The sequence below is a fragment of the Pteropus alecto genome, unplaced genomic scaffold (genome assembly GCF_000325575.1).
Source record: "Pteropus alecto unplaced genomic scaffold, ASM32557v1 scaffold106, whole genome shotgun sequence".
Lineage (NCBI taxonomy): Eukaryota > Metazoa > Chordata > Mammalia > Chiroptera > Pteropodidae > Pteropus > Pteropus alecto.
In genome coordinates this window covers 10,022,804-10,050,054 of record NW_006442103.1, presented here as the reverse complement: position 1 = coordinate 10,050,054, position 27,251 = coordinate 10,022,804, and the positions used below count along the sequence as shown (strand labels likewise).

The window sequence follows — 27,251 nt, the reverse complement described above, 5'->3', positions numbered from 1 at the left end:
TTACTGATTGTTTCCACAGTATTCATTTCCCCATTTTTCCAACAACAGTACCCAGATTTTGCACAAAGCAAGCCATTCATGGCCAAATGGTTTGGGTAAGATAAAGTCTGCCTCTGGTTTTAGGAGTAGGCTCTGATTGACTAACGGCAATACTCCTTCCTGGTCATGGTAATTCATTCAAGGATGGGCACATGACCCAACTCAGACCAATTATACTTAATTTTTGGACATCTATTTGAATGAATAAAACTATTTATCTCTATCTCTACATCCCCCATCTTCCCTCGCCCCCTCAATTGGATATAAATCCACAAACACATAGCCTCAGGAACCACTGGCAAACATCCTGCACCACAATGGGAGAATTTGATGAGAATGAAGCCAGTCTTAAGAAAAACTGAAAGAAAAACCAGGTCCGGGTCCCATTATCTGAGTTGCTGGATCAAGCTATGCACGAAGCCATGTACTTGTGGACTTTTCAGTAATGTGCACAAATAAAGGCAGTTTGAGTAGGATTCTCTGTTAACCTGTTACTCTGACACCAAACCCAACTGGCAATACAGTTATGATGCTAACCACCTAGAATTAGTATCAGACTCCATAAGTTTAAGGGAAGAGTCCTTAGCAAGACTGCTCTTACTTTAGGCACCAGCCACACTTTGGGGTTCCTCAGGCCACCCAAACTTCTGATCAACTGGAGGAAATCTGGGGATTCCCATGACCCCCTCAGGTTCAATAATTCACAAGAATGACTGACAGAACTAAAGAAGTGCTACACTTACCATTACAGTTTTATTTAAAGGATACAAATCTGAGCCAGCCAAATGAAGAGACACCAAGGGTGAGGTCTGGGAAGATCTTCAACACAGATTCCATGCCTTCTCCCCATGGAGTCAGGACGTTTCACCTTCCCAACACACCTGTGTTCACCAACCAGGGACTCCTCTGAGTCTCAATGACTGGAGACTTTATTGGGATTTCATTACATAGGCATGATTAATTAGATCATCAGCCACGTGACTGAACTCAAGCTCCAGTTATGTTAGAGATGTTTCCTCTAGCTCTCCCAACTGTTGTGAGTTCTCTCGTTACTTGATTATTTGGGCATGGAGCTCAAGGGAGAGGTAGGGGTTGGACATACAGATTTTGGAATGAAAAGGACAAATGTGGGTATGGATGAAATTGTTTAGGGAGAGTGAAAAACAGAAGCCAAGGAGAGAACTCTGAGGTATCAAAAATTTTAAGGAAATAAGAGAAGATCCAGTAAGGAACACTGAGAAGGAATGTCCTCTATTTTCCAGTTATTTTTATGCTCCTAGCACATGGTACATGGCTTCACCTCTCATGCCTGGAAAGCCTTCCCTTCCCTGGATTCATACCTATCTCTCATAGTACTTGATATAAATCTTTATTAGCAGTATTTCAGTGCATTTACATTTTATGTCTGCTTCTTCCATCAATCTGAAAGCTCCCTCTGCCAAAAACTATTCAGCTTTTTATCTACAACTCTCAACATAACGCTTAGTAGGTCTCAATAAATGATATATGGAGCAGGGAGAAGTTAATGCACAAATAGAATGTGTAATATATAAGCATTAGAAAGTGTGAATATGCCTTTTATGCCTTTCTAAAAGAAATATACATGTTGGAAAGAATTCACCAGTGAAGCCATCTGGAGTTATCTTTTTAGAAAGGTTTTAAATTATAAATTTAATTCCTTTAAAATATATAGAACTTTCTATTTATTATGTTTCAGTCTTAGTTTTCTTTTTATGACAAAATTTTCCATTTCATCTGAATTATCAAGTTTATTGGTATAAAACTGTTTATAATATCCTCATATTTTTAATGTCTACAGGACCTGTAGTGATGTCCCCCTTTTTACTACTGATATTGGTAATGTGTTTTCTTACATTTTTTCATTAGTCTTTCCAGGAGTTAATTTTTTAAGTCTTTTCAAAGATTAATAAGTCTTGGCTTTGCCAAGTTTGTTGTATATCTGCTTTCTATTTCATTGATTTCTGGTTTTATCTTTAATTTTACTTTGCATAAATTTCCTGATCCTTTCTCTAAATTTCCCTCTGAGCTCTGATCCTATGGGTAGTTCTCTAGTCAGGGTGGCCCAAGGAGTCCCAAGTCTCAGAGAAATGAGCCTGTATTATTACCGCACCATGCTCAGTCATCAGCGAGGAACAGATTATGGGAAGTGTGGCCTCAGTTGTGAACACGGTGGTAGATCCAGGTCAGCAGCTGGGGTCATCAATTAACTATGTTCTGCACAGCAGGAAATCCAGTGGCCCATTTTCCGAACCACCACAGTTCATTCCTTTGCCCCACAGACCTACTTCTTGATGCAGGGTTGGAGATGCTCTTCCATGGTTCCCATGGGCCTTTCTTCCTGAAGGGAAACTTAGAAGAGGAAGTTAGTGAAATGAACACAGCAATTGGTTTGGAGGCCCCAACATGGGCATTCTCTCCTTTTCCCTGTATCCAATCTAAATTCCCCTCATCCTCAGTTATCATTTTAGCAGGTCTTGTTGGCTTAAGTGGTGGTATGATCCAAACCTTAATTCCTAAGGGGTCTGAGCTCCTGATAACCATACCTTTCTCAGGCCAGAGTTGCTACATGTATTCACAGTTACAATGGGGCAAGAGAGTATCAGGAGATGCTCCTGGAATGAGTCCAAAGTACCCAGCAGCAGTCACAGCTTGTAGTACAATAGGACCCTTGCTGTGTCCCTTAACAGGAGTGCAACCTCTTTGGGGACCAGTACGTCCAGCCCTATAGAGCCCAGATTTGTGGGTATGGAAAGCACAAAATCCTCTAGTGGGTCATTGGCAGCAAAGGTAAGTGGTGCTATTCCTGCCTCCATTCCTTGGTAAGTGGACCCATGTATTTTTCCTGTTGGGGTCATAAAGGCCTCTGATTTAATGTGTACAACTCATCCTGAATGTTAGCATCCAACTTCTGAGTGTTGCTTCTGACTGGCACTTCACCCGTGCCTTTAGAAAGTCATTTCTAGCTCTCTTTGGGGTCAGCTCTTTTGGATGGTGTGGTATGACCAGTGGATTGCATGGTCACGTGTCCACTCCTACACCTCTTTTACCATGAAGCAGGTCCTCTGGTCGAATGCTATGTTACACAGGATCCTTATGCCTGTGGATCAGGCATTCCATAAACCCCTATACAGTAACTCCAGCTGAGGATCTGTGCGTGGAAAGGAAAACCCACACCCAGAATAGCTATCTATCACTGTGAGAATGAACCACTGGCCCCTCCAGGAAAAAAAGGACCCAATGTAGTCAAATTGTCACCAAGTAGACAGTTGTTCTCTTTGAGTAATAGTGCCACATTGGGGGATCCGCACTGATTTCTTGCTGACAGGTTGGACATTTAGGCATCAGTAGCCAGATCAGCCTTGGAAAGCTGAAGTCCATGCTTTGGGGCCCATACATAGCCTGCATCTCTGCCATTGTGGCCACTTTATTTATATGCCTGTATGAGTTTCTTAGGACTGCCTTAATAAAGAACCACAGATCTGGTGATTTAAATAACAGATATTGTCTCACAGTTCAGGAAGCCACAAGTTTGAGATCAAGGTGTCAGCAGGTTTAGTTCCTTCTGAGGGTTGTGAAGGAAAATCTGTTCCATGCTTCTTCTCTAGCTTCTGGTGGTTTGCTGGCAATTTTGGCATGCTGTGGCTTCTGCTACATCAACTTGATCTGTTTTTATCTTCACATGGCATTATCTCTGTGTATCTCTTTCTTCACTTGGTGTCTGCTTATAACGACACTAGTCATATTGACATAGGGGCCCACTCTACTCGTGATGTCATCCTAATTACATTTGCAACAATCCTATTTCTAAATAAGGTCACAATTGGAGGTATTAGGGGTTAGGATTGCAACAAACAAACTTTGTGGGGGATATAATACAACCCATACAGTGCTCATTGTGCTAGTCCAAGGTGGCTGATGATTAAAGCTGTTAATGACAAATGGATGAGTCATTCTGTCTACTTGTTTAGTGCCTCTTCCCTGGTGGATATGAGAGGCAATACAAAAATCTTCATACTTCATGCCCACTCCTTATATTCATCCACATGATTCTACCCCAGACTTTCTTGTCTTTGATCTTCTAGTCTTTTTCCTTCTAGGTCCTCTACCAAAGGCCAGGCCATTGACACATGCACAAGAATCTATATATATTCTTACTTCAGTCTGCTTCTCCTTATATACAAAGCAAATGAACAGAAACAATGCTTCCAACTTCGACCATTGGGAAGATTTTGTTTTTAAAGCCTCTCAAGAATATGACCAATGTAGCCGCCATCTAATTTTGGCCTGCACCCATATACTGAGCTGACATATCCATAAACCAAACTCAGGTTTTACCCCTCCTCCTTCAGCTGGTTATATTAGTCTGGTTGTGGCAGGTGACATGGGCATCTGGGCTACCCGGTCATACGGCTTACCAGTGCCACAATACACTTGAGCTCCATCCATGATGTAACATTTCCATTTTACAATAGATGCTGCTGGTTCTATCTGGATCAATAGAACCCAGTCCATAACAGGCAGTTCTAGACACATGGTTACTTGGTACCTTATGGTTAAGTGTTCTATTTCCACCAAGGCCCAGTATCACTCTAGTAGTCGATTCTTAAAATGTATATAATTCTTTGTTGCAGATGGCCTGGCCTTGCTCCAGAGTCCCAGGGACTGCACTGTGATTTTTCTACTGGGGTTTGCCATAAGCTCTGTACAGAAATCAACTTCTCATAGTTCTAGAAGCTAGAAGTCCAAGATCAAGGTATCATCAAGTTTGGTTTCTTCTGAGGCCTCTTTCCTTCACTTGTACGTAGCCACCTTCTTGCTGTGTCTTCACATGGACCTTCCTCTGTGCACACATGCCCCTGGTGTCTCTTTTTGTCTAAATTTCTTAAAGACACCAGTCAGACTGGATTAGGGTTTGCTCTAGTAGCTTCATTTTTAACTTAATCGCCTCTTTAAAGGACTTATCTCCAAATACAGTCACATTCTGAGATGTTGGGGGTTTAAGACTTCAACATATAAATTTTGGGGAAGGCACAACTCAGCAGAACAAAATGCAAAAGATTCATTAGGGGAAATATCTGTGAAAGATAAAAGGGAAGGAAGCAGGAGAAGGTGGGAGAGTCTGCAAACTGTGACACAGGTCTGATGCCTATAAAGGAGGGGAAAAGAAAGGATTGAGTAGACAGCATCTCAGACGATAGCACAGTTCTAAGAACCTTTTGGCTAAGCTTATGAGTAGTCCTCAAGCCAAAGCTGCCCATCAGAGGAGTTCCAAATATTGTAGCAATGAAGCTGCATTAGTACTCCGACCATGCTCAGTCATTGGCCAGGACTGGCAATTATTATTTCTTGAGGGACTTGCAAGAATCAAAGCTTGTTAAACCTCCCAATAGCCTTGGCTAAAAATCTTTGCTTATTTTTAAATATTCTAACCTCTTCATTTTGCAGATTTAGGAAAAAAAAAAAAAAAAAAAAAAAATCACAAACAAGGCAAAGTGGCCAAATCTAAAATGTCTTTTTATGTAAATGACAAATTGTAGCTGCTACAGATAAACGAACAGTTGGATTTGGGGGGCGCAATATTTAGGAAAAGCAAAGGGACCTATATTAGATTGATTTGCAATCACTTACAAAATTCTCTACATATCTTCTGCCATTTGCCCAGGAATATCTGACACAAAGTGACCACATATGATTTACTAACAAATCTGAGTATTTCCAATATTTATTGGGCTATTTTTACCAAACTATTTACTTCCAGTGGAATTTTAAGGCGTCTAAGCTATAGATGGGAAAATATCATGTTTTATTATAATATTAGACCTCTGTGTTTTATCTCTAAAATAATTATGGCATCTTTCAATTAGGGGATTGCTGTCCCTTTTTTCTTGGCAAAAATGTGCAAAAAAGTACCAAAATATCTGAGAGCTTTCATTCTGTGGGTGAATGCAGAACTTTCATTAATATCCAAATGATCTGCATTTCCTAAGAAACAATTTTTCTCATCCCTCAGTATTTCACTGAAAAGGTTGTGACCAACAAACTTCCACTTAAAAAAAAAAACCCACGAGGAAATAAAAGAAAAAGAAATACTAGTTTTAAATTAAATTTTAAGAGTGGCAATTTGATATACTGAATTTTCTATTTACTCTAACTCTCTAAGTGACACCTATATTAATCTCTATGTGGCTACTACGTTTATAGCAATCAATACATACTTGTCTATTTACTCAGCAAATATTTCTAGAGCATTTATTATACATCAAGTTAAATAAGACACATCACTGGTCCTCAAAGAACTCACATTTCAATTACCTTCCTTTAAAAGAATTATTTTTATTGTGGTAAAATACACTTAACAGAAAATTTACCCTTTTACCATTTTTAAGTGTATAGTTCAGTGGCATTAAGTACATTCACACAATTATGCAACTATCACCACAATCCATCTCGAGATAGGTTTTTCATCATCTCATACTGAGATTTTTGTACCCATTAAATAATAATTCCCCAACTCCCCCACCCCCCCCACCCCCACTTTCCCTGCCCCAGGTAACCATTATTCTACATTTTGTCTCCAAGAGTCTGACTGTTCTAGGTACTTCATATAAGTACGTACAATAAGCTTTTGTGTCTGGCTTGTTTCACTTAGCATAATGTCTTCAAGCTTCATCCAAGTTGTAGAATGTATCAGAATTTCATTCCTGTTTATACTCAATTACTTTTTAAAATATCTAATCTTTCATTTAAAAGCGATTTCACAAGGCTTTCAGAATTACTTTTTTAAGGTAGTGTCTTTAGCATCATAGCAGCTGCCCAGATGTCAGTTCCCTGCTTTTGCTGCCACCACCCAAAGTACCAGGTGCTTCGTTATAAGGCTGTAGTCTTGGAAACAGTTCCCAATCTTTTCTTTTGTATCTCTCCTTGAGTCATCAGGACAGCTATACACACTTTCAGGTGTCTTTTTAAAAAGTAATAATTTCTAGTTTACATACAGTCAGAAATACAAGTTAGGCAATTACAGGTACATAACATACATTCAGTTTGGGGATCAGTTTTTACCGGCTTCTTTATCTAGGTAATGTCTCCAGTCCACCCTGACTATTCTGCCACAGTTTATTTTGCTCCAGGACCAGGTGCCTAGTTCTCTAAGATGTTTATATACCTTCTTAGTTCCTGAATCTAGCTCATTCTCTCATATGTTACTGTATCCCCTTCCTTCTTTCTTCTATGGCTTATTATTTTCCTCAGAGGGACATGTGGTTCAACTTTTAAAAAAAAAAACTATAGTAAGTGCCGGATTTTTATGCCGTAACGATCCACTTTCTGAGAAAACAAAATGTCCCTTCTTATCCACAATCAGCTACCTGCACCTTCACCCCCTTCATTTATATATAGGGCACAAACACATTTACCAAGAGGAGACTCCACATTCAAGTAATTTTGTGAGACATTCACTCCCTTATCAGATATTAGTAGGGGCCGCAGAGCACCCTGTATTCCTGGGTGTTCAGGAAATATTAGATACATATGTAGTTACTATATATTAATTTCAAAAGAACTTTGAAGGAGCAAGCATAGTGAATTTAACTAACATTGTTAATAGAAAGGTCACATTAGCTAACGAGAAACCTAAAGGATACCCTAAGAAATCTAACAGATCCCTGAGAACTGCTACTTGGAATTTCTCCTGTTTTATTAGTATCAAATATCTTATTGGCTAGGGACCACAAGATGAAATTCCTGATGAATTCATGAAGGCAGGGAATAAATGATGGGAAAAACATATCGGTACCCAAAAGGCATATTTCTACATTTCCTTCACCTTTTTCTGAAATGCCTTGGTCATTTATAATCCTAACCTAGGGCTAGGTATAAACTTTACTTGATAGATACAGGCCTGGAAAGGTTAAGGACTTGACCACTGGTATATTAACTGAAAATGAAACCTTAGCATTTTCCTTTCATTCATATACTGCCCATTAAATGACTTAACCGGTTATCTTCCTTGAACAAATAATTCATTTACAGTCTTTCAACGAAGATGTGAAGTTGCTCTTCTACCCTTAGGGAAGGGAAACAAGCTTTAAAAAAAAGGCGGCAACTTCAGCTAATTAATTCTTCATGAATAACAGAAAAGGCGGTGAACAATCTGAATTCCGAATCTAGAGCTCTGGGTCACTAGGTATAAAATCTGCCCTGGAGTAGAGGTGGGGGTGAGGGAATAAAAGGAAATGCTGGTAAAGTTACCTTGCGGAAACTTGACGACTTTCCGACAGGTTAAAACCCACCAACTTTCCTGAACAGCAATGGCAGGGGAGGGCTGAAGCGAATGGACTCGCTCGCACCGCCCACGTCCGGCCCTGGAGTACTGCACACAGCACCTCGCAGAAGACCGCACCAGAACCGGAAGACCGGGGAATCCCGCGAAAGGCACGGCGGCTGGAGAGCTTGGAGAAAATGGAGCCAACGTGCTCTGGCGGGGATTACGGGAGCCGGCGAGGGACCTATCGAGTCAGGACTCAGATCGCCCTTTCTCCACATAAAGTTTCCCAGTTGCCAATCTTGGGCCAGGTTCACACCTTCTCTAAAAGAACTCTCACGGTGTACTTTCAGTTCCCAGTGCCCGTAGCAACCACCTGCAATTGAAAGCGGAAGGACGACTCTTGTTCCGCCCACACTGGACCAACCGAAGCCGGGCGGGGAAGCACTTTGGACCAATCAACGTGGCTAGAACTACGACCAACCAATAGGAGGCAGGCACAGGGGGGCGGGCTGAAGGGGTCGTAGGCGCACGCGCAGTTGAGAGCAGGGTCTCAGTTCTGCGGCAGTGTGAGTGGATAGAGTGGCGGTGCACTCGTGTTGGCTCTCAAAATCCCCGCGTAGCCACTGTCGCCTTTTCCAGCCCTCGCCATGTTCCTCACCCGGTCTGAGTACGACAGGTGTGTGCAGCGGGGGTGGGAATGGGGTTGGGGTTATGGGTGGGCAGGCAGGCCAAGGGCCCAGTCCCGGCCTGGGTTCTGCCGTGTCATGGGGCTTCCCAGGTACCCGAGTCTGGTCCAGCTTGGGGATCTCTAGCGCTCCGAGCCGCCCAGTGTGATTCCCTAAGCTACACTTGCGCCGATCGGTCTCCCTTGTCCTACCGCTGAGTCACTACTGGGTCCTAACTCGGTGCGGAAGCGAGAAGCTTTGCTTTGTACTTGGGGAAGAAAGTTGAGGGGCCGAGACTCTGACCTTTAACCCGGAGAAGGCCAAGGGTTACCCCCTTTCCGGTTCATCTTTTCGTGCTGCCTGGAAGAAAAAGCACTAGAATGTATTTAATGAGTTTGATAATTTCAGCTCTTCCTTCCTTCTAGGAGAACAGTCTCGTTTTCCATTTCTTAGTAATGGGAATAGAGCAGCCTTTTCTTTGATTGAGATATAGTAGGGCATGTAGGATGTATAGTTTCTGCAAAATCGCGAAGACGGTCTCAGCTCTCCCCAGACACAGGGTCTGGAGTCTGATTTTATAGGAGCTGGCATTTAGAGTGGTTCGCAAAAGTTTTCTCTACGTGCTAATTCCACTACACCTACGCTTTTTTGACGTTTTAAAGAGTTTTAAACAAGTTAATTTAAGTGTATGTTGAAGGCCAGATGTTTTCGAAATCAAAGTTGTGAGATTGTTGTATTTACTTTAAAAAAAACCTTTCAGGTCTTGGAAATGTTAAGTAATATTAAATTATACATTTTTATACTGTAGACATTTTTACTTTCAGTTTCCGTTTTAATCAATTAAGTTTTCACATAGCTATTAATTTTTTTTTTCTTTTAAGCCAGGAAAGCAGATGTTTTCTTTGTACTAGGTGGCTTGAGAAGCTGATTTCTTGTCAAGTATATTTTGACACTGTCAAAAGTTTTTATCATCTGGAACTACCTCTTTTTTATCCTTTTGCATACATAGAAGATGTATGTGAAGTTTTAAAACTGACATTTTTTCCTACTGTCCTATGAAATAACTGTTACTCAATATTTACCTTCCAGAGCATTGAAGAGAATCATCTTTGAGTGATGATAAACTTTTTAGTTAGGGTGTGTATGATGGAAGTTGTTACCCTTATCAGAAAGCCTTTATTAAGGTTTTGTGGTAATTTACTTAACATCTATCTTTATTGCCACTTTGTGCTGTTCATTTTTGTATCTTCCCAAGAATGCCTAAAATACCACTATTTTTTATTCAAAAACTAGCTAATGTACTTGAATGCTATGTTCAAGGCACCATTCTAGTTGCTAGTCATACAGCAGTGAACAAAATCAAGATCCTTGCTTTCACGGGAGACTGTCTTTTAAAGAACTATTCACAAAAGTAACTACAGTATGAATCAGAAATGTATTCATGTCAGAGAAATTCAAATCAACAGTATGGTGATTTTTATGAGAGAGATTACATTCAATATTAGGAGGTCATGGAAAACTCACGAAGGAGCTGATATTTAAACTGAATCCTGAGAAAGCAAGATTTGACTAAATGTGGATAGTGAGAGTCAACACTTTCGAGACAGAGAATATAGAATGAACAGAGGGGCAGTGGGAAAGTCCATGTTTCCTAAACAGTGCATGTTTGGGAAATTCTAGTCTGTTTGGCACATATAGTACATGTATGAGAATAGTGAGAGATATGGGAAAAAACAGCATGGTGCTAGATATTGAACGGTTTTTAATGTTAGGTTAAGAAGTTTGGGTCTTACTCTGTAGGTAAATCTGTGCCATTAAGTCGTTTAAAGAAGTTATATGATCATAATTGTGTTTTATAGATATTAATTGACTGGATTAAGGGAAAGAATGAGTAAATACCAGAAGGATATTACAATGATTAGGTGAAAGGTAACGAGAGCATAGAGAATGGAAGGTAGGGAGTGTCGAGTTACTGTGGAGGAGGAATTGATATGACTTGGCATATGGTTGATATGGGAAAGATAGGAATGAGTCCGATCATTTTAAATTTTCTAGCTTGGAGAACTGGGAGATTGGAGGTGTTTTAAAATAAAAATGAAGTAGGAATAGCAGGAGATGGAGCTGATTTTGTAAAGATGGCTGAATTTAAAGATATTTCAAACTAGAAAATGTTGGGTGTTCAGCGCTAATGGGATATTCAAGTGGAAATGCTCAGGAGGCGTTTAGATTAATAGGGGAAGAGGTCAGACCGGTAATAGAGGTTTGGAAGTCGGAGTTGGTACTTGGCATAAATGAAATAACCCATGGAAACCGTAAAGTTTGAGAAGAGGGTCAAGAATAGAGCCCCATATTATGGAGGATGGAGTAATACCTCACTAGGATGAAGTTCTTGAATTAGGGTAAAAATGCTACATTCACATGGTACATTACACTTTACAAAGTTCTTTCATACTCCATGCAATTTAGTAGTAATTGACTTGTGACAGAGGCAGGATAGGGTTTTTTGGTTTTCTGGTTTTCCATTTGAGGGAATTAAAGCTAGTAAGTAGCAGAACTAGAACTTAATCCCAGCTCTTCTGTCCTCAGACTTTTCTCTCAGTGATTTTAAAAATGTGTTCCTTACAGTCCTAAACTTTTTAAATGATTTTAGGGATATTAACTCTGGGGTAAAAGGGAGGCTGGGATGGTGGGATTCTCCTGCCCCAGATTTAGCCAGAATAGTTCCCAGAGGCAGTTTAGTGGAATAGTTGAAAACTTGGTCACTGTAGTCAGTTTGCCTAAATTCTAATTCCAGCTCTGCTTCTTATATGCTGAGCGACTTTGGGCAACTTACTTAACCTTTGTGCCTCAACTTTCTCATCTGTAAAGTAGTATCTATGTTAGACTACTACTTCATAGAATTGTTTTGAAGATTAAGTGAGTCAAATCATTTAAAAGTTTATAACAGTGCCAGGCGTATAGTAGATATGTAGTAAATGTCGACTTGTATTATCTGTTTTATATTTTGGGGATCTATATAAATTTTTTTTTGAAAAAAGTTTTTGATAAATTTGAAAACTAATTTCTATACTACATCATGTTACATGTTTAAAAATCTCAGACTCTGTAAACCAAGGATCATTACTATTTTCATTCATTTGCTCATATTTTTAAAGTGCCCAATGTGTGCTGAAAGGTTTTATAGCTAAGACCATAATTGATGCCTCTTCTCCATAGAGATTTCCAGCAAACTGGAGCAAGGAAAGGTGGGGGAGTGTTTTAGAGACAAAAGCAGTCAGTCATGGAATTGGTAGAAATATATATTCAGTGAATGAACTGGGTTAGGCTTTAGGAACCCACAGATCTCTGTCTGTCGTTAATACTAATTCATACAAATAATTAGAGAAATGTACCTGTGACTGACATTTACTAAAAAGTAACATATTAACATCAAATGCACATAATGAGAAGAGGATAAGAATAAATGCCCATTTTCTTGGGAATTGCCTAATAGTTTTGGGGCATGAATTTATCGAAGGAATTCCAGATTGATTCAGGATTAAGGCAGAAAGTCACCTGCTCTCATTTGATCAGTTTGAAGACTCTCTCTCTGAGTGGGGTAGAAGTGTTCTGTATATTGAAAAGCTGTTGATGTGCAAGAAAATAACTACAGATTGTTGTGGGCAAAGGAGAATAATGACAACATGCACATCTTGTAGCCATCTGAGCTAGATGTCAAGAAACCTAGTTTACTGTCTCTGTGCTTATTTTTTCTGACAGTTTTTAACACCATTTTTTTTTTAATTATAGGGGTGTGAATACTTTTTCTCCTGAAGGAAGATTATTTCAAGTGGAATATGCCATCGAGGCTATCAAGGTACAGTGTCAAGTGGCATAATTTTTTAATTTCACGGCAACCTAATGCTTTGCTGGAAGACCATTTAGAGTAAATCTGTTTTAGCTATTCCTTTAGAAAATGTTCTTTATCTCTTTTTAGCCAACCACTATTAACCATTTTAGTAACAATTTCAATCCTATTCCTAAGATCTATTTTAAAACTTTTTGAACATATAACTGTTTCATAATTATGTAAGGAGCTTTTTCTCAGTTGATTGTAGGGACATGTTTGTGTTTATAATCTTGGCTATAAAGAAAGTATGTAGAAGCCCAGAGTTAGCACCTGAGAGATTTTTAACACATCATTTAACTTATCACCTGTATTCTTGTTGGTAAAATTGTAAATTTGTACTAGACACTTTTGGGACTGATAAGAGATATGCTCTGTAATCTAGTAACAAAATTGAATAGTTCAAACCAGTATTCAAAAATTGGTTAGAAAGTAAGCTAAAGTTAGTTATTATGTAGAATCTATATTTGTTGTTAGGTTATGATAATCTAGATTCCAGGCATCAGTATTTTTAAGGACTCCCTAGTGATTCTACTATCTAGCAAGGGTTGAGAATCATTGATCTAGTCCAGCTCTTCACTCTGTGTTTCAGATAACTCATTCTCTTTGAAAACAGTTCATAATGGTTTAGAAATTTATCCTTGTATTGAATCAGAAGTCTGGCTTCCTGAATTTCCTTCAGTTGGTCCTAGTTTTATCCTTGAACCACACAGGATGTTAAACCTCTTCCATAAGACAGTTTCACACATAATTGAGAAGAGCTACTGTGTTTCTTTCTAAGCTACCTCTTCTAGAAGTGTATTGGTGGAAATGGTTGTATAAGAATCTGGAAAAGGGGAAAAGAGATTCTAGTAGTTGAAGACATACACGTGAAGGTGGAAGCACCGTGACAGATAGTGGGACAGAAAATGATGGGCCAGCTACAAGTGCCTATTTCTTTTTTTGACCATCTTTGCTCTGTATTGAAACCATACATTACTATGAAGTACAGGACTATCACAGTTCTAAGCTGTGACATTTATTTTGAGCCTCAGCTAAGACAACAGTTCTGCAAGCCAAGAGCAGTCCTCATTTTGGGGGGTTCTCCTTTTAGCTCCTTACTGCTAGTAATTTCCAGATTGCTTAATGATAATGAGATGGTATCTAATCTGTAGCCGTTGGTTGGGCTGGGATAGCAATAGTGATATGGCCCTTAGTGGAGGCGACTTACCCCTTGTGAAAATTCAGTCTCTTTGGCCTTTAAACAGCCTGATTGTTGCCTTGGCAACTTATGATTAGCCAATGAGAAAGCAGTTTGATAATTGTAAGGATTTAGTAGTATGAAAGGAGCTGGAGAAATGACTAAAAATGGCTGTAGAAATTATCGCGTAGAGGTACCGTAACGGGTGGAGTGGGTAAGATATAGCCAGCAGAGGTGGAAGAAAAAATGCCTTTAGAGTAGGATTCTTGGGGGAAGGAGTGGAAATCTGTGACAATGTCCAAATTACTGTATTACACTGAACATCTGGATGTTGATTACTATGCTAGTGAGTTATATTAAAGAAATACTACAGAGTCAGTTCGTATGTTCCCTCTCTTCCTTTCTCCCCCTCCCCAGTCCCCACCAAAGGAAGAGGGCTGGAGTTAAGGCAGAATTGTAATATTGAAATATCTGGGGGTAAATGTAAGTGTACAAAATAAAATTATCTTGATTTTGAGATAGGTTTTATAAAATAGCTTGTCTCATGCAGGCTATTTTGCGTGTCAAGTGTATTATGCATAATGATTCATGGAATTCTTTGGAATCCTTTGCAATAACAGGCTCTAAGAGTCTGATGCTCACACTGGCAGTCATTGCTTTGTAGAACTAACAAAAGATAAAGGTAATTTAGAGGAGTGAGCACATACAGTCTTGAAAGGCTTTGTGAATGATGGGTGGATTCAGATAGGCAGAGGGAAGCATGTGTTCCAGGGGAGACAGCATGAGCAGAGATGCAAGGGTAGGGGATAATATATAGCTTGAGAAAATGGGTTGGGCTATACATGAGAGATTTTGTTGGAGAATAATCAGTAATAAGTTAGAAGAGAAAAGTACGATTAGGTTTTGAGGGCTCTGGAATCTTATTTAGATTTTATGTTATAGGCAGTATAAGAAGACACTAGTTTTTCCAGAGCTAAGAAGTATGATGAAAATAGAATTTTATTAGGTCAGTCAGGCCATAACATGAAAGATACATTGGGTGAAAAATTAAACGTGAGATTTAAGTTAGGAGCCTATTGACGTAATCCAGGCATACGATAAGAATAACTAACATTGGTCAGTCATTTATTATGTGCTAAACACCATTAAAGCATTTTATTTATTGTATTTATCCTTCTCGATGTAGGTATTATCATCCATATTTTGTAGATAAGGAAACTGAGACATAGAGGGGTAGGTGATGAGGGCGGTGGCATGGAGATGGAGATATGAAATTAAGCTATATTGTGGGCTGCTAGTGACCTCAAAAAATTAAGTTAATATTTTTATGTAGGTGGTGTGTTTGTCCCCCCCTCCCCTGTCCCCCTGCCACCACCTACCCTGGTCCCCACTTTTTTAAAGTAAATTTATTTTCTGGTGGTCATATAGATTGAAGAATATCACCTTTTGGAACAGATCAAGATAGCAGAGGTGAAAAGAAACCAGGTCCAGAAAAAAAGAGTTTTATTACTTCCTTACCCACTATGTTTTAGAACTTTAGAATCTGCCTTTCTCCAAAATATTGGCATTAGAGATGATCATTTTCCAGATATTTTCAAGACCTTATTGAACTTCCCTTTCAGAAGCTCAAAATTCTGTAAATCAGTGCCCTTTCCATTGAAAGGAACAGTACCTTACTTATTAGAGTGCACCTCATTCTTTCTCTGGGTACTAGCTATGGCCGAATGAGGTGTTAGTCTTGTGAAGATCTACAGAGAGAGTTCTGGTGAGTATTGTGACTGTTCTTTGACCTGTACATGATAACCACAACATGTTTCTCTTTAGCTTGGTTCTACAGCTATTGGAATCCAGACATCAGAGGGTGTGTGCCTAGCTGTGGAGAAGAGAATTACCTCCCCACTCATGGAGCCAAGCAGCATTGAGAAAATTGTAGAGATTGATGCTCACATAGGTAAGGAGTGGGGAAGAGCTGCTCTGTAGAGTTTGGTCTGGGTTAATTAGTTGTCTTTGATGTTCCAGAGGAGGTTCATTATATGAATTTCTTATCCCCTTGTTAGCTGTTGATTTCCTGGCAGTAGGCCAATGAGCATAATATAGGACTAGGAAGCAGTGGTAGGACTTACTCAAACCCAGAAGGTCCTTTCTCCCTCAAATTTAGACATGGCAAATGTGATGGTTGTTGAAATAAGTTAAGGTTGAATCGTTGGCCAGTTCCCTATGATGTCTGGGTCTTCACGGATGCATAACATTAGCCCTGGTAGGAGGCCAGGAGCAGAGGATTCTGACAATGCAGAAAATTGAAGACCTTCAGAGTGACCAGCTTCAGAGAGTAGAAGAATGATAGACTTTGACCAGATCAGTTCTCTGCCTCTGTTTTCAGATACATCTTTTTACTCCCTGTCTCCCCCTATTTCTCTTTTTTTCAGCTCTGTTATAATTCCCTGCCTTAGCTTCTAGTACCATTTAGTAAGTAGTTCTACTTATTTATAGCATGGCATTTTAGTTGGCCGTCTAAATTTTTTTAACCTATCTAGTCATCTAATTAATGAAACATTGGTAAAATAATTAATTGCTTGAAGGCATCAGAACTGAGTTCTGTGGTAACTGGGAGCTTGACATTTTCTCTTTCATAGGTATAGAAATTGAGATTTAAGATTAGAACATTGTATCTGCTTTATCTCAAATTAGCTGTCTTTTAGAGGTAGGTCAGTGTCACTTCATTCAAGAAATTGAGAGCCTACTTTGTGCTAGACATGATGCTAGTCACCAGTGATACAAGGAGGAATGAGACATAGCCCTTGTCTTCTGGGAGCATACCGTCTAATTATGCAGGTGGATGTGTAAATAAGCAAATGCAACTAAGTGATGTAGGTATTAAAAAAGGCTGGAGTATGTGCTCAGTAGGTGTACTAAGGAGGAAATAATTAACTTTATCAGGGGCCAGTGATGGTAGGGCTTTCAGAAATGGATTCCATAAAAGTGATGCCAGAGCCGAGTTGAATTCTAAAAGAAAAGGAAATGTTTACCAAAGAGCAAGTGTCTGGGGGTAGCAGGGGAGAGCATTCTAGTCAGAAGGAATAGAAATGAGCAAAGCCTTGGTGGTGTGAAATATGAAATACTGGCACAAGGATCTTGGTATGACCAGGAGATGGACTGTGGCAAGAAATGAGTCTGGAATCAGATAGTCCTTTTTACCATGCTGAAGAGCATAAACTTGATCTTGTATTCATGGAAAGGGTTTTAAACATTGAGGTAATATGATCAGGTTATGATTTTAGAAAGACCATTCGGGTAACAGTGTTGAAGGTAGAGTGAAGGGGCCTGAGACTGGAGGCAGCGAGGCCAGGTAAGAAATTTTTAAAAGTCCAAACAAAGAGTTAATGAGGGCTTTAACCAAGGCCAGGGCTAGAGAACGGAGAGGTAAGGACTAATGCCAGACAGGTCAATCAGATAGAGATTGATAGAATTTAGGATTTGATTGCTTGTGTAGACCAAAGAATATGGAGTCTAGAAGGAGAATAACTTGATTTGAGTCTGTGGTATACCCAAGTAGATACATTAAGTGAATCTGGGACTTTATGGGTCTGAAACATGGGAACATGACCCAGGCTGGAGATTTAGATTTGAGTCGTGGCATATAAAGTTAACAGCCATAACCCTAGCATCTTGGACCATCAGGCAAATTTTCCTTTTAATTTAATTAGTTGGTTTCTATTTGGTCAGGGAGGTAAAAAGTGTTTTGATTTTATTCTAGGTTCTTCCATCATAGCTGTTAGTGACATGGTTAATTTTTCCTTATTTCTCTTGTTGGGATGTTGGTGTTTGCTTAGTTTGAAGGTGTATCATGATCTACAGAGTGCTGAAGGGATGCTTAAGAATGTAATATGCGGAAATTCATGTTTGATGAGCTGTTCTTGTCTGCCTTCTATCTTACTAGCTGGACTTCTGTGTCATTGCGGATGGTTTTTTATTTGTTTATGATATAATCGTACTTTATGTTCAGTGCAGAAGATTTCCCGTCTAATCTCTTGGTTATATTGCTATGGGATTCCTGAATGGCTGCCATTATTCCACTCCAGAATTTCTATATCTCCTGAGTGGATGAAAGAGTTTTACAAGGATTTGGCCACTGGGTCACTGTTGCTTTTACATTGCAGGTTGTGCCATGAGTGGGCTAATTGCTGACGCTAAGACTTTAATTGATAAAGCCAGAGTGGAGACACAGGTAAAAGTAGCATCACCTCTCATTTTTACCATGATGCTTGAGTTGCTAGTGATACAATAGCTGCCTGGGCTGCATTGTAGGACTCTGTGTTAATATCAGATGTAGCTCTTTGGAGTGATTTGGGTAGAATTCCTAGTTATAACTTTATGAGGCTTGAGGTCTAGCCATCCACCCATTGCAGCTTTAAGGAAGCCCTGGTAAATAGTGCTCACAGTCTCTTGCTTCTTTTCGATTTGCGTTATGTAAAGCAAGCGGTGTACTGCACTCTGTTCCCTAATTGACTTTCTGTAGAAGCACCATAGCAGGAGGTAAACACAGCTGAAGAACATTCTCCCCCCAGCTGCCTTTGCTGCAAATGCCAGCTCTCCCGTGGTAATGATATGTACCAGGTGACAAATACTGGCCAGGAATAGTGATTTTTTTTTTTAACTGAGCGCCTGCTGCCTGGAGAGTAGACGAGTAAGAAAAAAATAACTGATGGTAAAAAAATTTGTACTTATTTGCAAGTTTGCTGTCAGTACTTATGTAAGAATGTCATTTAATTTAAACACGAACAGAATGATAAGGTCTTTGGGGGAAAGTAGCACCCAGCTATTAGCAGTCTCTTCTTGAAAAGACCAGCCTTGGTGCTGTGAGGGGTTCACTGTTTTTCGAGGAAGTAATCTGCTAGTCTGTCATTGCTGAGAGTCCTTTCAATAAAAGAGCTATTTCTCTTCCTCTCACATAGTCCCAGGCGTTCGAGTTTAGTGTTAAGGGAAACACACTGGGACTTGAGCCTTCGGTTTCCAAGCACCGTTCGAAGCGGGCCGTGTGTGGTGGGATGGCGGGCTGCTTTCATGCCCTTCCTATTTGAAAGGCAGACCATGCTTTGCTCTTTTTCTAGAACCACTGGTTCACATACAATGAGACAATGACAGTGGAGAGTGTGACCCAGGCTGTGTCCAATCTCGCTCTGCAGTTTGGAGAAGAAGATGCAGACCCGGGTGCCATGGTGGGTGTGATGCTTGCGTCACATTTTCTTGCGGTTCTATGGGACATGGGAATCTGTCCTCTGAACGTATCTTTCCCAGCCCCTCTCGTCCCTCTGCTTCATAGCCATTTATCTTAATACCTCTTGTTTTTTGGTCCTAGTCTCGTCCGTTTGGAGTAGCACTGTTATTTGGAGGAGTTGATGAGAAAGGACCCCAGCTGTAAGAACCATTTTGCCTTTTTTTCCTGCCTCCTTTTGGGGAGAATTATTGTAAATTGGGATGGGGACTGGTAGTTTAAATCAACTGGGAAGATTATTGTAGAGCTGTGAAAAGCAAAGGGCTTCTAACTCTGAAGTTAAGTGATTCTGTGCTCTTTATACAAAGACAGATTTGGGGATTCTCTGAAGAACTCCCCTATTGGAATCAATCCTAGTTCTGGAAAGGATTAGAAGTAACTTTGTTACTGTAGCCAGGATGTGTTTTAGAGCTTTGCTTTGGAATGTTGATTTGACATTTGACCTCTGTTCTCAAATATTGTTTAGATAGTCATATACAAGTGCCATATGCGGATATAATAAACTACACTTCTCTTCTAAATCTCTGAGAAAGCTATTAGTTTTCTTAAACACTTTTTAAAAGATCTCATTTCTCCAGGCATAGAACATCTTTGCAATCTGTGCCTCAGTATTTTGGTGGTTTCCTGGCTGCAGGCCAAGAATTTATATTTTTTAGTGAGACGTTTTGTTACATAAAAAAATGCCACCACTCTTAAGTATTTTAATCCTCTTTTGGGGGGTTTTGCAGGTTTCATATGGACCCATCTGGGACCTTTGTACAGTGTGATGCTCGAGCAATTGGCTCTGCTTCAGAGGGTGCCCAGAGCTCTTTGCAAGAAGTTTACCACAAGGTAATTAAGCATTCTTACAAGTTTCGTTTTGTTATTATTTTAAATAAAGATGTAACTTACCTACAATAAAATGTACACATCTTAAGAATTTGGTTCTATGAGTTTTAACGATTGTATAACAGCCTTGTAACCACTACCTAAAACAAGATATAGAACACTTCTGTCACCCCAAAATGCTCCAGTCCATCTCTCATCTTTCCTTACAACCAGAGTTACCATGATAGATTAGTTTTGTCTGTCCTTGTACCTTTTATAAATGAAATCATACAGTTTGTGTTTTCGTCTGCCTTTTTTCATTCAACATACTGTTTTTGAGATCCATCCACGTGTTTGCACGTATCGGTAGTTTATTGCTGAGTGGTATGCCGTGGTATAGATGTGCCACAATTTATTTATCCTTCATCGTCACAGCTCTACTTAACAGTAAGGATTTATACTTACTCGTCTGGCTCTTGAAGCAAGTAGGCGTTTGGGAATTTTTATCTTTGTGGGATGGGAAGACTTGGTTTTGGATAACTTCTTATGGTCAAAGGCTGCCGTATTCACCATTCAGGTGGTTCATATAGGGACGTCTGCTCACATCAACCCCTAAAGTACTGATTTTACGTGTGGAAGAAATGAACACAATAGGGTGAAAAAGATTTTCTAAGCCATTGGGCCACCTTCGTAGATCGTTTGGTAATGATTATTCATTGATATCACCAATATTGTCTTGCTTCTTTTAACTTAAAAAGAATATAACTAGAGAATATAGCCCTTTCCCCTTCTTCAGAGATCACTTACCCTGTGAAAGTTACTTGAATTCTAGAGATACTTGTAATGCACTATACTTATTAAGATATTTGGTTTAATAATATTTGAATCATTTCTGCAGGGATATATAGGGGAAAACTTTGAAGGAAAGAGGGATTATGTATAATTAATAGTTATTTTTCCCCTCTTTGTTTCAAGTCTATGACACTGAAAGAAGCCATCAAATCTTCACTCATCATCCTCAAACAAGTAATGGAGGAGAAGCTGAATGCAACTAACATAGAGGTATATTTGTTTTATTGTTTTTTATTCAGATATCATAGTTCCCATTGTGAAAGATTGAATAGATCAAGGTAATCACATTTTTATATGCCTAGTTCTTAAGAAGTTACTGATATCCTTTGAATAGCAACTTAGTTAAGTGGTAATGGTAGAAGCCAGACTTCCATGAGTTAGAGTGAAAGGAAGGTCAAGTGGACAAAACGAGTTCGCTGCTTTCTCAAGACGTTACTAGTGACGGCAGAAGGCAGCTTTAAAGAGAAGGATTTTTGCTTTTCTAAGGATTAGGAAAGACTTGAAAATACTTCTATAGACTGAGAAGAAACTAGAAGGGCAGAAAGAATGTTAAAAGAAATAGAAGCAGAGGTTAGATAGTGATGGAGGATAGATATTCAAGAGGGGGCAAGGTGTGGTACAAATGAAAGTTGCTTTCGAAAAGAGAATTCATTTAGCATTATGTTAAATACCCATTGTATGCCAGGTACTATGCTAGGTACCAGGGTTACAGACACAGAAAATCCAGTTCCCATTGAAGTTGTGTACTTTGTAGTGTAAAGGACATACAGATAATAACAGCTTGGGGTGAGAACTTCCATAACAGCAATAAGAATGAATTGTCACAAGAACACGTAACTTATACTGGGGCATTAGGAAAGCTTACTGGAAGAGGGTGATGTCTACAGAAAGGAAGAGAATGGTACTCCAGGAAGAGGGAGCAGCCATGTGCAGAGGCTCAAAGATGTAAAATGACATTGTGCATTAAAGGGAGCTTTAAGGGTTTTGTCTGAATGCCGGGGTGTGAGATCTATGTAAGATAGGGAGATAGCAAGAGATGATACTGGACAGGCATGGACCAGATTCTAAATGCCTTTGTGTAGGATGCTAAGAGGTTATAGGAGAAAAGGAGGTAATGATAAGTAAAGGTTAGGCCGATTTGGAGGTGAATTGGGAGAGAGGTCCTGTATTTCTCTGGTGCTTGTTAGATCACCTGCTGAGGGCGGGTGAACGCAACAGTGAAATTACGAGAATGGGAAATATTTGGAAAAGTCAGTTGGGTAGTAAAAAGGGAAAACAGATGAGTAATAGGATTGCTGGGCCACATTAAAATGCTAGCTGAGGCTGGAATCGCAAAACAAATTGTAGAAAGTCAGGATAGTGGTTACCCTTGGAGGCATAGTATGCATGTATGTATGTATATGTGTATATTATATTTCAATTTTTTTAAGGCAACTGAGGCTTGTAATCACAAATCAGCAATTAAACCAATCATCACTTACCAGGATATTTGTCAGCTGTATTCAGCGTAGACTGAGAAAACGTATGTTTGGGTTGGTCCCTGGTGGAGGACTGACTGCTTGGTTACGGGCAGAAGAGTGGAGAGTACGGGAGGGTGGTGTTGGCGAGTGTCTCACCAGCGGAGCCAGGTTCCATAGGCTGCAGAGACAGGGGCAAAATTGGATTCCGAAACAACGGGCTGGCCAGAAGAGGATCTGAGAGGAGTTGAAGAGAGGATTGGGGGTGGGGTGGGAGTGGTCGTTTGGTTTGCTCCTTGAGCAGTAATGGGGAGAAGGGAGCTTGGAATGGAAATGGAAAAACTTACTTCATAGATATGTTGTTTTTTCCCCGCTTCTTAGTAAAGATTTGAAGATACTTCCCTTTCTCGCCAATCTCTGAGACAACGAGGTGCAACATATGCAGTGATACCCCCTCTGACTTTTAGGAGGGATTTTGTCATTTCCTTCGGTGCTGAATGAAATAGGGTCTTGGCATTTCTGCTGAGACTCAGTCCTTGCCACCTCAGATGTAGCTCTGTTGATTTCACAGTGCGGGTTCTGAGGCCTGCCTGGCTCATCTGCAACTGCAAATATATATGCTCTTCCAATTTCGCTGCAACTGCAGTGCTGCTTTGAAGAGAGGTGTGTGTCATCTGTGCTCTACCATCAGCTGCTGTAGTCCCTGACTCTAGTTTTTCTTCACATTAAAAAAGGACACTTCACTTGTCCAAGACTATTTAGTCCACCAGTGCTCCAACTCATGGTGTCCTTACCTGACTATCCATCCGTCAGTCTTTGGATATGAGGCCCAGGCGTCTGGATTTTTGAAATCTCATTGGATGATTCCGATGGTCAGTCTCAGAAGGTCAGGCATTAGGGAGCCACTGCTCTGAAGCCCGGCCTCCTCCATCTCTCTTTAGGCCCCTGTGCCATCAGTTGTCCCTTGGATCACTGGCCTCTCCTTCTCGGTAACTGCTTTCCCCTCAAAAACGGGAAATTTCCAAGTTGCATCATTCTTTGGAAAAACAAAAACAAAACTCATCATTAGTCCTTTCCTCTATCTAGTATCGTCTTTTTTTTAAAAGATCAACTTTGTCGGGGTATAATGTACATCCTGTAAAAGGTACCCATTTTAATTGTACAGGTCAGTGGATTTTGACAATGTATAATTAATTCATTGTCTGCTGCCACAGTCAGGATAGGAAATGTCTCCATCATCCCCAAAAGTTTCCTCATGTCCCTTTTCAGTCACTTCCTTTGTGCTGCTCTGCTTTTTGTTACTATAGATTTGTTTTGCGTGTTCTAGAATCTCATATATAGGGATCATACAGTGTGCACTCTTTTGCGTCGACTCCTTTCACTCAGCATAATGATTCTGAGATTCATCCATGTTGCATGTATCAGTAATCAGTTACGTTTTATGTTGAGTGCTCTCCATTCATCCTGTTTTTTAACCTTTATCGTTAGGTTTCTTCCAAACAGAATCTACGTTCATTATCTTCACTGCTTCATCTCATTTATTCCTTAATCACTAATGTTTGTTTCTGTTCTTATTATTCCCTTGAGACTGCTTCTTACTAAGAAAGCTCCTGTTTGCCAGTTTTCATGGGCACTTTTTAGACCTGTTATTTGACCTTTCTGAAGCAGACACCTCAAATTTTTGACAGTCGTAAAACTAAACTTGTTATCTTTCCTGAAAGCCATTTTCTTTTCTCGTATTTCTAATCCTGAGTGATAACACAAACATTGTCCCTTCATTCCCAGCAGAAACCTGGAAGGCATCCTTTTCCCTTCACTAAATTGTCTTTGCCTCATAAATCAATCAGCGCCCCTTCTTCCCTCCTACCTTCAGTGCCTTCTTTTGTTCAGGTCCTGATTTTCCTCCTGCCCCTAACCTTGTTTTCCTCCATTTCATTCCATTTTCCCCCCATCGTGCTACTGAAGTTGTTTTTCTGAATTGCATATCTAATCTTGATTGTGCTTAAAAAAATTTTTTTCGGGCTCCTATCGTAAGATAAATTCTAAACTTCTTTTCATGGCAAGACAACTACTTAAGTTGTCTTAAATCTGTTAGGCACCTTGGTAATAAGCATTTTACATGCCATTATTTCTTTTAATCCTCACAACAGCTCTATAGATACGTATTTCTATTTCCATTTTACAGAAGAGGAAACAGGCTTTGAGAGGGTAGGATGCTGCCCAAAATGACAGAATTGGTAAATGGTGGAGTCAAGATTTGAACCCAGGTCTGATTTTGGGTCCTGTCTCTCTGGGCTCTGACCTCCTACTCACTCATTTCATCTCATCCCATATACAACCTCTCCTCTAGCCACTCAAAATTACTTTTAGTTTTGCAAATACATCATCTTGTTTTATGCTTTTATGCAATTGCACAATCTGCCCTTCTGCTCCTCGCTTGTCTGGCCCCTTGTTACCACCCATCAAGACGTAACTCTCAAGATTGCTTCTCCTTGAAGTCTTCCTTGACTCCTAGATCCCTTCTTGTGCCTCCACTGTACATGCCCTCGGCTCTGTTATAACACTTACCCGACACGGAGTGCTCTTGTCGAGCACCTTAGCTAGAGACTTCCCTCACCTTTGGATCCCTGTGCCTTGTATGACTAGTACACAGGTGCTTAGTCATTAATTATTGATCGAATCATGAAAGAAAATACCTTTTACCTACCTCACAGGTTTTTCGAAAGTGAGATAAATAGAAAAGTATCTTTCATATGCTTTTGTAAATAAATTTATCATTATGCAAATGCAAGCGGTTGTTTTTACTTGTCTAATGATGAGTACCTTCCTGAAGGCAGTACTTTGCAAGTCTCGTTAGTGTTGTTTTGCAGCCTGGTTCTATGGGACTGTTCTAGTAAGAGTTTGCCCAGTTTCTGTTTCATAGCTCCTGTGATGATTTAAGAGGACTAGTCTGTGAGCGGTCATTGATTTGACAAAAAAATTCTGGAGGCCCTCACTCTTCTCTGGTTCATTGACCTTATATGTCTGTCCTCATGTCCTCTAGAGAAGCAGTAATGACATATATTTTAATTTCCTTGGACTAGAACTCAAGGGCTCTGTGGACGTGAATGGATTATATAACATATATTTTGCAAATATATTTGGGACTCTTAGGATATTTCATGTAATTGGGTAGATCGCTTGAGAGATTTGAGTGAAGACTGCAGGCTTTGAGAACATTTTTTAGGCTGTTTCCAGCCCAGATCTTCAGGTGTTTTAAGATGTAGTCTTTTTCTAAATTTTACCTGTAGATAAGGCAAATAATAATAAATACCGTGTGACTGGACTATGCCAATTATGGAAGTTTTCAAATTATATTAAACATCAGTAATGAAAATTACTTACAAGGCCCTAGTATGTTTAATTTTAAAGTTAAAGACAATATGAGGAAATGACATTTAAAACAAATAAAACACCTAAGCTTTTTAGGCACATGTGAAGTGACACCTGTTCCTTAGTAGTACCCCAAAATGTGGGACTATGTTGTCAGCAGAGATGATAGAAAACTTGATAGTTTTAAATTTAAAATTAACCATCTTTTGACCTTAGCTTTTTATTATTTAAATAGATAATAATCTAGACTGCTGGTTATTACTAATAACTTCAGTCACAACTGATTTCTTGTCGTTGTTAATGGAACCTTTTTATGGCCAGTCTTTTTAAGAAACGAAGCAAAACAGAACAACTTTTTGTTGTTAGGTTGCCATATGACCAAATTCAGAGAAAATAATATCAAACAAAAGTTGTTAACAATTATTTTGTGCTTATTATAATGTTCTAGGTACCTAGATTTAATCGTCAGAACTGCTCTGAGTTGGGCGCTATCATTGTCCCCATTTTACTGTTGGAAATTGAGGCACAGAGTGGCCAAGTAACCTGAGGTCACACACACAAGCTTGACTTGCTAAGTGTGTAAATATGCTTTTGATATATTTCTAAAGGAATCTTTAACAGAAAAAAATACTGACCTCATGTAATTTGCTGTTGCTTTTGTGATCCTTGTTGAAGTAACTTCAAGAAGTGACAGTGATGCCGACACGAGGCATTTGGTTAACTATGATGTCGTGGGTTAACCTCAAAATAGAAAATTTGGTCAATAAGAATTTTTATTTTGGAGTCGGAGAGCTATTTTCGGAAGCTGCTGCCGGAAAGGCTATCCCTGGACCAGCAGAGCCCTTCGTTCCTAAGGAACAGCTGCGTCACCGGCACAGCTTCTCCGGCCTGTGCTAGGGAAGTAGCAGGCTAATGGAGCCCAGCGTATTAACCCTTCTGTTTTCCTGTGTTCTTTCCAGCTAGCCACTGTGCAGCCCGGCCAGAATTTCCACATGTTCACAAAGGAGGAGCTCGAAGAGGTTATCAAGGACATTTAAGGAAGCGTGATCCTCAGAGCTTCTCTGGGACAGTTTCAGTTCTCCTAATTGCCCTTAACTTTTATTTCCAGCTCATATTCCTTGGAAAATCTCCAGTATATGTGCATTTTTTTATGATGTCTGTACATAAAGGCAGTTCTGAAATAAAGAAAAATTTAAAGTATTTGTTAATAGACTATTCTAATGCAGTCTTTTATTCAAACTGCTTATGTTAGGGAGCAAGAAAGATAGTGGTATTCATATCCCTGCCCTCTCAGAGTATCTATTCTGAAATAATTTTAGTGGCTTGCTGCAACAGAATCAACTATATCATGAGTTCCTGAGTGTTGGCAATGAACTCAAACTAATCCAGCTCCTCCCAGTGGTTTAAGATGTTAATACCATTGTAAAGCCACTTCAA

At 39.7% G+C, this 27,251-nt stretch overlaps 1 protein-coding gene and 1 long non-coding RNA gene across 2 annotated transcripts; one reads left to right on the top strand and one right to left on the bottom strand.

The window, feature by feature from the left end:
* Positions 1-770: 770 nt before the first annotated feature.
* Positions 771-8,742, bottom strand: LOC112486166. Its single transcript, XR_003048665.1, has 2 exons — positions 8,308-8,742; positions 771-5,206 (listed from the first exon to the last, which is right to left on the bottom strand). It is a non-coding gene; the product is annotated as an uncharacterized LOC112486166 (long non-coding RNA).
* Positions 8,743-8,847: 105 nt separating this feature from the next.
* Positions 8,848-27,026, top strand: PSMA5 (proteasome subunit alpha 5). Its single transcript, XM_006919599.3, has 9 exons — positions 8,848-8,999; positions 12,778-12,844; positions 15,879-16,005; positions 18,212-18,279; positions 19,163-19,270; positions 19,411-19,469; positions 20,055-20,157; positions 21,109-21,195; positions 26,774-27,026. Exons 1-9 carry the CDS (start codon positions 8,971-8,973, stop codon positions 26,849-26,851), a joined length of 726 nt encoding a protein of 241 aa, XP_006919661.1. The 5' UTR covers positions 8,848-8,970; the 3' UTR covers positions 26,852-27,026.
* Positions 27,027-27,251: the final 225 nt, after the last annotated feature.